This window comes from Corvus cornix, chromosome 1 (genome assembly GCF_000738735.6).
Source record: "Corvus cornix cornix isolate S_Up_H32 chromosome 1, ASM73873v5, whole genome shotgun sequence".
Lineage (NCBI taxonomy): Eukaryota > Metazoa > Chordata > Aves > Passeriformes > Corvidae > Corvus > Corvus cornix.
Window position 1 is genome coordinate 79,017,007 of NC_046332.1, and position 13,033 is coordinate 79,030,039.

Consider the following 13,033-nt stretch of genomic DNA (forward strand, 5'->3'; position numbering starts at 1 on the left):
AGCCATTTATTTCACCAGCCTGTCGAAGAAGGGCTTAAATTCTGCTGTTTCTGTACCCTAGGTGAAAGCTGTGCACTGCAAAGCTGGTGACACCGTTGGAGAAGAAGATCTGCTGGTGGAACTGGAATGAAAGGTTGCCTTCACACTGTTGAATTAACTAAGCCTTTATTATTTTTATCTGTAAAGTAACATTAAGACAATTCAACACAGAAAATGGACAGTACTACGCACAAGATTTTATACAGGCATATTTACTGTATCAGTGGTTAAGACAGCAAACACAGATGTTAAATCTTGGCAACAGATCCCAGATTTTTACTTCCAGAAATACTTGTACATAACCTTTGTAATGCTTTGATTTTTCAGGATCAAAAAAAATCAATAAAATACCATTTCTGCTTTGAAACAGGAAAAGCCTCTTTTTTTAAAAAAAGAAAACATAACAAAAGCCCAAATCTGATTTGTCTTCTTCACAGCAATGTCCCTGGTTTGAGGCCCCAGCCAGGCTGTACAGAATGGTTGGCAAGAATGAAAAATTAACCACTGAGCAAACTGAGCAGTTCTCCTTTACTCTGTAAAAGTGCTGCACAAGTACCACCAATGGCTTAAATTCTGATCCGATTTATTTTGAATTAGGATATATATTTATTGAATTATTATTTATTAACTAATAACAAATTATTATAGAATTATTTATTATATGTTTAAAATACTTATATATTATTATATTTTGAATGATTTGTATAGATTAGATTTAAATTACAGGTTAGAGGCTTTATTTTGCTAGTGCAGACATTTGTCATGTATTTTCATTTAAAGTTGTAAGGGAATTGTCTTCTTTCTATTCAAACTCCATACTCAGTTTCCCCACCCTTGTCTTCGTGATCCTGGTTACTGGATGCAAGTCTTTACAGAAGGAGCTGGCACTGTTCTCAGATCTCTTTAGCTGCCGCAAGGTACTGCTAGGAGCACGTGTTGTCCCTCAGACCAGGCTTCCTCTCATTTTCTTGCCTACGATGTGCTACTTCCCAGAAAGAAACCTGTGGCCAGAGCTGCCTGGGCCCTTTCCTGGAAGGTGAAGGCTGAAAACAGTCTGTGACAGGGCTGGTGACTCATGTTCAACCAGAAATGTTTGATTCTGCTTGAAACTTCTGACTGAAGAGGCATCCTTCATGTTACCGAGACACTGCTAATTAACTACATCGCATGGCCAAGGGGGAATGTAGCACAGGGATCTGCTTAGGGAATTAGTTTGCAAAACTCATCAAGATGAGTAAGGAGAGTGTTTGAATAGTACCTGGCTTCTGGGAAAATTAATGCTTTTGCAGTTGGAGAAACTGAGGCAGACACCCTGCAGATCTCTTTACATGTCTTACTGCCATCTTGCCCCTTCCCAAAGGCGCACAGTTCAGTCTCTGCAGGGTGCCCTAAACAGACAAGTATTGTAAAGAGACACAAGTATTCTACTGTCAAGTTACTTGTTTTGCTTATTGCAGCAACATAAAAGCTTTTCTAAATGAGATGCAGCAGTGCCTACTACTGCTAAAGTTTAGGCTGATTCCCTACCCGGGATCTCCTCTGGCCATCACAGGGCTACTGGCAGTGAAGCAAAAGTACAATATTGTTCTTAATTGTATCCTTGCTGCATTTGATGGTACCTTGGCTCACTGCATGGCATACAGTGCCTGCTCCCATCCCTTTGGCAGCTTTGGCTACTGTACAATCTATCTGTACCAAACACTGCAGCTGAAGGAAAATATAAGGCACAAGAGTGTAACAACAGAAAGCCACGATTTTCCCAGATTGTACAGAAACCAGCACAGTTGGTTGGGTCAGGGGGACAACAATCTTCTTTACATATTTTTTCCCCAATTTAAGGGTTGCAATAATCACTATACAGGTCCTTTGGATATTTTTATAATGTATATAACATCTTTTCCCTCAGTAGGAAACTCAGTTTGCATATGGTTGCAAGTCCTGCATTAAAGTGCTTGGCAAAAAGTCACCTTGACAGTAAGTGCTCACAATGGCTCCAGTGTCGGTTTGCTTTCCCTGGTCCCCAAAATCCCCCACATCCCCCATAACACACACACAGACACACAGAAACACACACCCCCAAATCCTACAGTCACTCAATGAACAGAAGTGGAACTCAAAGTGCTCAGAATGTTAAATTAAAAATACAATTTTAAATGTAACTCTTAATTCTCTCAATATTTCTTGGCAGTGCCTTGTAAAACTAAACATTCTTTAAAAAGACACCTTTCCAGTTCAGAAAAACACCCATTGCAATGCAGAGTAAGAATACTCTTCACATTTTCTCCAGCAATTTCCTATTTGTCTAGAAGCACCGAGTTACCTATATGATCAGCTTTCCCTGTTTACATGCAGTAGCCTACTAAACACCATTACAAGTCAATATTCAGTATGAGCTGTGCTTTATTTTGCAGACATTTAAATCAGTTTCAGATATTAGTGCAAGAAAATTTGTCAGTTCAGGGAAAACAAACTGATCTGTTCCTCTGCCTTTCACTGACCTCCATTATGCACCAAGGCAAAGGGGGAAGTTAAGGGAATAATTAGACGCCAGACCCGATGTGCACATACAGTTACTTTACACCTGGTGCAAACGCAGTTGCAGCAGGTAGGGGGAGCCAGGAGGACACTGACTGCCTGGGGAGGAGTCTGCAGCTCTGGGCCTACAGGACTTCAACGCTAGCGCCAAGGCTCCTGGGTTGGGGAGGTTACAAGAGATCCTGCATTTTAATAGAAAGGTATTACAGCTTTCCTGGAAAGGTTACTGAGCAACACCTGCTTAGCACTACGTCTTCGGCCAGGCTGCGTCACCCCCCGTTTCTATTCCCGGCTTTCCCGTAGGACGTAGGAGAGGCCGTGCTTCCCTGAGGAGTCGTAACTGTCATGGTAGGGGAGCCCAACCCACTCGGGCGGGTACGTGGCCGTGCTGTACACGAAGCACTCCAGGACGCCGTCGGCTGCTGCCCGCGGCTCGCCTGTGCTGCCCTTCCCTTCCCACTCCACCACTTGGATTCTCATCAGGGTGCGCTGGTACATGTCTGGGCAGCCTTCAAACTCATCCAGGAACTGCAGCATCTGCTCATCGACGGAGTAAATCTCCCCAGCAACGTGGTGACCCGTCCCTGGGATGTTCAGCATGTAAGGAATATTGTATTTCCCTGCAATCACCAGCGGGTACTTCTCCACCGTGCGGCCCCTTCCTTGGAATTTCGCTAGCCCTTTGGCCGTGTTGATCATGTGCTTGTAGTTGGGCTGGCCCTTCTTGAGTGTGCCGTAGACAAAGACACGGGCCATTGTACTTCCAAAAGCAGCTGAAAGACAAAGAGGTACGTTACCCGTGTGCCCAGTGCCCTGGAGAACCACAGCCCTGCCAAGGCACCTCCTACACAAAAGGCTGTTCGGGCACATGCAAAAGTGGTCTTGTAGTCCTACACCACATTTAAGTATCATAATTCAAGTATCTTGAAACTTTTCAGACAAAAACTACATCAGTGAAAAACAGACACCAGGAGAAAGTCAGCCTTTTGCAGTTCTTTGCTGTAACCAAATTACGGTCTTCATGGAATCCCCAACATCAGCCAACAACACATCCCTGACCCTCAGGAAAAACTCTGAATCTTTCTTAAAGAATTTTTCTTTCACACCATTATGGGAGCTGTGCTACAGCAAAATGTGTGGTGGTGTGCTCAGTGGTGCCCCAAAAGCAAGCGTACCCTGGTGTTGAGTCATCTCATGGATGTGCTGATGGATTTGCAGTAATGCGCCAAGGTCCCGCTTGCTGAGTGACAGACAAATGCTGAACAGCAAGCTGTGGGGCCAGGGAGAGAAACTGAAAGCTGGGGCTGCTGGCAGAGAGACCAGGTAATGCCGTGATCCTCCTCTCTTCCCCAGACAGACACCCCAAAGTGCTGCACCACCTCAAGTAGCTGCTCTGCACATGTGCAAGCTCCCTCTTGAAAACAGACCCTGAACAACCATTTGTTTTACCTGTGAGCATGAAACACTCAAAATTGGTTTAAATGGGATAGAAGACTGGCTTTACTGAAACGTAACGGGGGGAAGGGACCTTCATGGTTCCTGCACTATGTTTTCACACTGTGCCCTGTTTATACCCCATCATTTCTGTAGGGTAGAAGCAGTTCTTGCACTGTGATGTTTTCCCACATTTTACCTGTGGTCACTGACTGTGCAGAGCCTGCCTCATCCACAGTCATCTGGCTGGGCCCTACACCCAACATCAGAGGAGCCCATGCAGCTCCTCTTGGAAAGAGTGTCATTAAATAATGTATTTCAAGTTTGAGAAATCTTTAAAAACAGACTGGAGGTAGAAATTTAATCTATTTTCTGCAATTTACTCTTTATTTTAGTAAACTATTAGGTCAGGTCAGTTATCCAAAAGGGTGTGTTGCTGGCCGAGAGTAGTGTCATTTAAAAATCCTCAGTAGCCAAGCAATCTCCCCTTTGGTGAAGTAAACAGTTTTTCTCTATATCAAAATACAGCTTTCCAAGCAAAAACAAGTGTGTGCCTTTATTTACTGGCAAACTGCTTTTACTTAAGGGAATAAGAACACACTGATTTTTTCCCTGTATTTTATCAGATATACTTCAGAGTAATTTATCCATCATGACATAAACGAGGTTTTTTTCTTGGATGCAACTCACTCCCTCACAATAAAAAGAGCATTAATATTCAGTCGGCCTGAGTCTCTTTTATAAGAAGAATCGTTACCTTTCAGATTGTGTTTTGAATAACAAACACAGATCCTTCTGGAAGAAACTTGTCCCAGTGGGGATTGAGAAAGGATCAGAGTTAAGCATTGAAACATGCAATTAATTCCCATTAGGGGATTAGGGCACTCGTGTTCACTTTGAATCAGAAAAATGAATCGCGAATTAAATTGTTCACAACCAAGAGGTTACTTGTCAGAGTTAAAAAATAAAAAGGGAAACCTAAAACGCACATAAACACTCTATAGTGAGTGGTGCATCTGTAAGAAAAAGATATGCTTCATTTCCATTAAACAAAAGCCCTGTCCCTACTGTACAGCTGGAGATAAGCTTCCAAAAAGTTTGCAGAGAAGACTGTCACCATTTCCTGGAATTGGTGAAAACAACTTCCCTGTTTGTGATGGCACAGCAGCTGGCTGTTGCAAAACATCACCTATTTAAAGAAAGGCACCCGTCATCCCAGTGCAGGGTCCACAGAATTCAACAGCAGCAAAGGAACTTGCTAACCCAGGTTTGGACAAGTGTTTCTGATTTAGCCTTTGAGTAGATGGATTCAGCATGCAGTACAAATGGAGATGGAGTGGGAAGCTGAAGTTTCAGCCACAGTCTGTGTGGAATGTGAGGCTGATGTCCTTGTGAGCTGTGGCTCGCGGGCAGGTGGACACTGAGCTCCCTTTGGCACTGCTGTGCCCCACAGCAGTCCTGTCGCTCACCCTGGATGGGCTGGGCACAATGACTTCTATTAAAAAAAAAAACCCAACAACAAAGCCAAGCGCAGCCCTCCAGCCGAGGAGGGATTGAAATAAACTTGATAATAACATTTTCTGATCTCTGCTCTGTATAAATAAGACATACACAATTTTCTGCGCAATAAATCTGGTCTCTAGTGTGCCGTGTGTTGCGCTGCAGAAAAGCTGTAGATGTATTAGCATCACTTAAAGCACTTGCAAATCCTGGGCTTTTAAAACAGTTTTAGCCACCTTGTGGCAGGAGAGCACAGAGCAGAATTGTATTTGAGGGTCATTTCACAGGCTTCCACTACGCAGCTGAAAAGAGTTATCGATGGCACCCCCTTGCTGAATCACCAACAAGAAGTTGCCTTTTCTCACTTAATCCAGTTTGACACTTCTTACCTTCACTAACCACCTGAGAGGAAAAGAATACCCACCAAAAACCAAACAAAACCTGCCCAGACTTATACTGAGTATTAGCTGCCAGGACAAAACAAACCCATTCAGAAAGTACTTTCATGAAATATTTATACCAGAGTCATTAAAATTTAATGGCATGGGGAAGCATAAGTAAAATTTGTATGTCATCTCTGCAAACTATTTCTTTTAGCTATGAAAGATGACCTGCCAAGTCACTTGTGGGATCAGTTACTAGTTGCTTCATCAGGCAAGATACAAAGATCAGAAAATAGAGGAACAACTTCAGGATCACACAGATAGGGTGAAAAGTGGCTCACAACCAGTGTGAGCCAGGAGCCTGGGTTGCCACTTGGCATTAGCGCTGGTAGGGCGGCAGCACTGTATCCACATCCACCCTCACCCACCAGGCTCAGGGCTTTGGCTTTCCCTCTCCCAACAGCTTCAGCACGGTGAGAGAGGGGTGGGCAGCCATGGGGCCAGTTGCTGGCTCACTCACCGTGCACTCGCAGATGGAGCTGCAACCAGGCTCTCTGCCCCCAGGTTGTGCCCAAAACAAGACCTTGCTTCCCAAGTGGCAGCAGCAGCTTTGGCAAAAACCACCTTTTTTTCAGCACAACTCAGACAATTACAGGACCCTACCAGCTTCTTTCAAAAATAAAGCACGGCCCTGGAGCCATGCATTATACTGGCTCCAGGGCTGTTTGCAATCATGGTCGAAGTGGGTTTGGGTGAAAAAGTTTCAACAAAATAAAACCTAACTCAGAAAGTATCCATTTCTCTTACTCCATACAGTAACATTATTTTCCCTTGAGAAAAATTCTCTGCATTGGCTCTGTGACCAGATATAGTTACACATTAATTCTTCAGAAGTTTCTTAAAAACTGTAGGAAACAGGTGAAAAAACAAAATGCCTTGAACTTTAAACTTGAGCCCAGTCTGTTTGAATGAAGGGAGTTTTAAGGTCACTCTTCACTCAATGCTAACTTTCAAGAAGGACTAACATGCCAGAGAGGACTCCTGGGACCGCATCCTGTTGGTCCTTTGATGCTTTCATTTTGTTGCTAGCTATTTTCTTTATAGCACAGACAAGGGCTTCCTGCCTGGGCCGACCCCTTCCCAACCTTGCTGAATACCTCGGAAAAAGTTTATGGCAAGACACCTTTCTTACATTAACCACAGAGGCACCAGCGAAACGATGGCTCCTTTGAAATCAAGAGGTTACAGTCTCCTCGCAGCGGTCACCCGCCCCGAAACCGTGAGGTGCTGGTTTGTGAAAACAAACAAGAGTATTGGAGTAACCAGGGCCATGCTGGATGCTACTGGGCACTACCCGAAACTCCACTTAATGTCCTCTGCAGATTGTTTTCATTTCTTCCTTGGATAGTTCACATCCCCAAACCAACAAAACTCCTGGCACTTAAACTGGAGTATCTGCCAGGAGGCGGAGTGAGGATGCCCTTCCTTTGGACAGGCATCAATCAGCATGGCTCACGTGCCTTGTACCCCTTTGTCATCACAGCAAACATTTGCCTTTTGTCTGTTTGAAAGCATTCCAAATCACTTTCAACTGTATTGCATAGAGAAAATTAATTAGATTAATTTTTAGTACTTTCAGAGAGTTTAATTCCCAAAGTGACTGTTAGAAGGTCTCAAAGTGACAAACAGATAAAACCACCACATGCAAAAAGATGCTGGGGATGGAATGCAGAAACATGCTGGAGACAACATTAGACTGATGAACAGGCTAAATTTCTCGAGAGTGCAGAGACAGGAGGGGATTGCCAGTGCATCAGGACAAGAAAAGGCGGATGAAGGAAACAGAAGGTCAGTGGATGTGGACAAACTGAGTTGAGGGGAAGGAAGGGAAAGCTATCACCTCAAGAGAATATTATATTAGTAAGTATTGACTGTTTTGTCCTAATATTAAATCATGTTGTACGAGTTTTACTAAAGTCTTGGGACCTCAATTCAGAAACCTGTGGACTACAAAATTATTCAGAAAGAGCTCAGGGCAGAGCACTGAGTCCAGGACTGTTTTACTTGGGCCAAGAATGAACCAGCAGGAGCTTAAATAGGAGCTGATGAGATGGGGCATAATCACTCACAAATATGTGTAAAGGTTTTAAGAAGAGACAGTTGGGTCTCTGCATACATGAACACAAAGCCAGCCAAAATTTTTTGCACAGAATCATTAACATGGATAGGAACAACTTTCTAATTGTTAAGTTAGATCTAGGCGTAAGAACAGACAGGTGTAAGAACAACCATAACAAACGACCCCAAAAAAGCTTGAGGGCCCAGTGCCCCCTATCTGAGCTCAGCATCAGAGCGCAAGAACAGGGCAAGGCAACACTGCTGCATTTCCAGACTTGGGTCCAGACCCTCCCCAAGTCAACGTGATGAGCACTGTGCTGTGTAAAGGCCCTTTCTTCCTGTGAGCTCTCACGCCTGTTTTTGTGTCAGCAATGGCAGAAGCAGGGAAGGCAGCCTCAGGCTGTGACTGCACACATGTGCATGAGGCCAGATTACTGTGGGGTCTTTCCCTGATGCCTGCTTGCTTCATCTTCCTGAGTCAGGGGGCTCTGTGCACTTGCTCAGTGTGGCCAGATACTTTTCCAGTGCTTACTCTCTTGATGGCTGACAAGTCCACATATATTTAACAAACCAAAAAGAAGTCTTTACTGGTTCTCCTATGGTTTTCCGACATAGGGAAACCAGAACTGAAATATTTGAGAATAGATAAACCATGAATTTATACAGGGATAGAAACCACGTCTCCTTTGTTCACACTCCATTCTCCCCATGCCTTTTTGAGTGTTACTGAGTAATACACTGACGTATCAGAAGAACACAGCAATACCTCAAGCATCTTAGTCTTGAGTGCCAACTGAGGTGTGAAGTGTTTACTGAAAGTCAATAAACAGTGTGGAAGCCTTGAAAACTGGAACTCTTGAGAATTTGTTCAAACTATCATGGATGCTACAGTTATTCTTGCCTTAGAGAAAGGCAAGAGACTAGATGGCTTCTCAAAATCCCACTCAAGCATGGTGGGTCCTTATGATGCAGTTTTAAGTACAAGACAATGAATTTAAATTATATATACAAAAATATCTCATCTTTGCACTTCTAGCATAGATGCTTACACTGTTGTATCTACACAAAAGGGAGGAAAAAAAACAACCCGCAAGAACGGAGCATAAGCTTTAAATGCCAGATTGCTGTTACAGGAAAAAAGTAGAAAAACAACTTTTGATAGGGCAGCCCTGCTATGCCATGGTGAATTTGAAGTGGTTTCCATCATTGAGATGCAGAACAGAGCCGAGTTTCAAACCACCGACATCCTGAAACTCGGGACAGAGCCTGCAGCTTGGATGGGTTCCCTGCGAGGTCAGCACATTAATTTACATGCCAATACCCGGAGCGGTCAGTTCGCTGTTTTGGACCGAGAAGATCATCCCGGCCTGTGGAACACGGCAAACACTTTGAGTACCTAAGCATGGGAATGTGTTTTTCTACACTGAAAGGATGGTGAGAGAGAGAACGGGAAGAGAGAAAAGATGGGGTCTTGTGTGGGATCGTGAGGTGCCTTTCCACAAAGGAAATGAGGGAACAGCTGCACAATGATCCTCTGTGAGAAGGGGAGAGGTGCCCAGGTCATGGCACAGCACCGTCCCTTGGGAGTGCGACCGAGCCTGGGAGATATTTATAAAGCCCCATTGTTGAGCAACAGCATCCTCCCAACTGGCAGGGGCCTGTGGCTCAGGAAGCCATCTTATGCCTTTGCTCCTGCTCCGTGGAGATGCCACGGCAGGGGCTGCAGGCGGGATGAGCTCTGCCCAGGCGAGACCCAGTGGTGCCTCTTGTGCCTCACTGTGTGGCTGGCTGGGAGGGCCAGCAGCTGGACATCCTGACGGAACAGCGGAGGCTGCTCCAGCCAGCGGCTCTATAGGCAGTAGCAGGATGTCTCCCTGGGATGAGTCAAGGTGCCAGAGCCCTGCAGCACCATGTGGAGAGGTCACTGCAACATGATGCTCCTCAAACCTTGTTAAAAACCAAATGAGAGCACAGATGTTCAGGGAACAAAATGCACTCTGCTAAATGAGCCAAATAGAAAAATCCAGGTATAAATCTGGGAACAGTGTCACATTACACTGCAGTATTTTTCCTCCAGAAATCACTACCTACTCCAGCATGGACTAGCTCCTAAAAAATAAACCTTTGACCAATGTGGCAGAAATGAAACATGAGAAAAACTCAACAGACCGTTTTTTTTTCAACTCATGATTCCCTGGGAAACTATGGGCTGCTTTAAAGGGTTCAAGAAAGGTAATTCACAGGCATTTGCTGCATCCACATACACACGCGCACAAAGATTTTCTACACAGAGCCGTGCTTTGCTTGTGAAGTGTTAGTGGCCAACAGAAAAGAAGAGAGGAAGGTTAAAACCAGCTCTACTGGAGGAGCCACCAGATCTAAATGCAAACACAATTTTAAATATTCCACCAGAAAGGGTATGGATAGTGTGGGGTAATTGCCAAGAACATTTGCTCTGAAGCAGGATCATACAAATTTTTTGAGGTTCAGAAGGAGTAGTGGACAATAAAGCATATCTATACACACAGCAGTTACACTAACAGTAGTGCTTTTTTATTTCTATATATGCCACTAGGTAGCAATGGAAGGAGGAGAGGCCCTCCTTCACATTTAGAGGACCACAGCTGAGGTTACTAAAGGTGCATAGAAGCAAAAGTGGAGCGCTTTTTTTTTTCTTTTAAGAAGAAAGGCTTATACCATCCTTTCAGTCTATGAATCAAATTTGTGGAAAAGCATAATACCTAACATGGGACATACTGGTAACAAAATAAATCAGCTCAACAGGCTGGAGGGTCACTGGAGGTGTCCACAGTGACCAGTTGACCGGTCACTCAACTGGAGGAGTCACCATCCCTGGAGGTATTTAAAAGACATGCAGATGTGTGCTCAGGGATATGGTTTAGCGATGGAGTTGGCAGTGCTGGGTTAATAGCTGGACTCAATCTTAAAGGTCTTTTTCCGAACTAAGTGATTTTGTAATTCTGTTCTAATTCACTACAGTTATTTGTCTTACTGATTAAATGTATATGCAAATGTTACACTGATAAGCTACGTGGGTAGTTTTATTTTAAAAAAAGATTTTTAAAGCGAATTTCAGCTTAATACAAGTCAGAAATAAAAACTCAATCCATATCTCAGCAATGTATCTCTTCCACCATTTTCTAATATAAGAAAAGGCAAGAAAATACAAACTAAAATAGGACATCAAATCAAAACTACAAAGAACCATGAACAGATCTATATAATTAACTTCAATCCCACTGAGGCATATCACTTCTCTTTAGAAATTAGTAACAAGTTTACTGCAGAACAAGTAAGTCACAGATCATCATGAAGAGAGAGTTAATGAGTTATTTCAACTGTCCTGGTCTTGATTTTTGCTAAGAATGACTTGCAAATTCCTGCAATGAAGTCTGAAACACAGATCACATCCTTTTTCAGCAACAGAGAATGCATCCTTATCCCAAAGTAAATACATTTACTGGCCTCCTATCTTTTACACAAAAGAAACAAATATATATTCTGAGGACATCCAAAAAAGCCTGAAATTGCACTTAGTGAGGCACTGGAGTAATTGCTTTCAAATCCAGAAAACGTACTGACCAAACTCTCAAATATCCTCCTGCCTCGTAGAGTCAAAGATAGAAGACAAGAAATCTCCAACTTGTATGTGTCCTATAAGGGATGTGTGGAATTAAATGTTTACATTTCGGTAAAGAGTGGTTTGGTCTCTGATGCAGAAACAGGTTCTGTAGTCTAATGCAAAATTTAACACAGGTCTGTAAAGTCTGTATTTACTGAAAAGGTTACACAAGCCCTTAAATCTTCTCCTGGAGCCCCAAGAGTCTCACAAGAATTACTGATGGAAATAATTACCTATCTCTACATATACATTTGCAATTGCAGATAAAAGCTATTTCGGTTTTATGATGACATGTAGAATGTACGCTAATTCAAGGTCTCCTTGCCAGTGTCCAGAATGCCTAGAAGGAAGCTTTAATGAAGGGCATCTTATAGCAGGGGTAAGGCTGTAACAGGAAGACATTACATAATATTCCTCTTAAGTTATATGAGTAAATTATTTACAAATAAAATATTTACATAAATGAAAATAGCTTTATACATGCAGCCTCTCTTCAGTGACCTTTGAGAAAGAATTTCTGTTAGTAACTTGATAAAGAAAGAAGAACAGAGTTAAGTACTGGAAGTAAATGAGAAGGGGAGTAATATGCAATGTGGTTCTGAATGCAAAAAAGCCAGGCCAGTGTCATTAAACAACCTCTGACAAGGATAATGCAGTGGACATGGAGTCCATTATTTAATAAGCAGTGAAAATAGCTCCAGACCAAGTCACATGGAAGAACTGTCTATGAACAAGGAGTAAGTTAAGGGAAGATTAGAACGGACTATATTAAAATAAGAAGTAATAAGCACAGACAAAATTTACCAGTCATATTCCTCAGGAATCAGTGTTATTTCTTAGTAATCTTACTACAGCAAGTAGCTGTGTGCCTACCACATCTGTGTGTGATGTATCCAGAAGAGCATCAGTTCATGCTACAGCCATATGAGATGGCCTAAGAACTGTGTAATTGAAGTAAGATGGCTTTTAATAATAGTGTAAGAACATATGCTTGGGGACCACAGACACAAGCTTCTGGGGACTCATCATTTGAAGGCAATAAAAGAATCAGAATCTCTCAAGTTGGAATGGACACATAAGAACCATGAAGTCCAAAACCCTGCTCCTCACAGGACTGCCTAAAGCTAACCCATGTGACAAGCATCGTTGCCCAGGCTCTCCTCGATCTCTGACAGGCTTGGTGCCATGACCACTTCCCTGGGGAGCCTGTTCCAGTGACCAGTCATCCTCTCAGTGAAGAACCTTTTTCTAATGTCCAATCTGAACTTCCCCTGCTTCATCCCATTTCCTTGTATCCTATCTCTGGTCACCAGAGAGGAGATCAGCACCTGCCTTCCACTGCCCCCCTTGAGGAAGCTGTTGGCTGTGATGAGGTCCCCCC

General features: G+C 43.3%; 2 protein-coding genes across 2 annotated transcripts in view; one reads left to right on the forward strand and one right to left on the reverse strand.

The window, feature by feature from the left end:
• PCCA (propionyl-CoA carboxylase subunit alpha) overlaps positions 1-406 on the forward strand; it is a 274,195-nt gene extending 273,789 nt beyond the window's left edge. The window contains exon 24 of the mRNA XM_039561855.1: positions 62-406. Within this exon, the coding sequence (XP_039417789.1) occupies positions 62-130 (69 nt within the window). The 3' untranslated portion in view covers positions 131-406. The remainder of the gene's footprint in view (positions 1-61) is intronic.
• Positions 149-13,033, reverse strand: part of GGACT (gamma-glutamylamine cyclotransferase) — a 27,919-nt gene continuing 15,034 nt past the window's right edge. Inside the window, exon 2 of the mRNA XM_039561750.1 lies at positions 149-3,347. Within this exon, the coding sequence (XP_039417684.1) occupies positions 2,857-3,330 (474 nt within the window). The 5' untranslated portion in view covers positions 3,331-3,347 and the 3' untranslated portion in view covers positions 149-2,856. The remainder of the gene's footprint in view (positions 3,348-13,033) is intronic.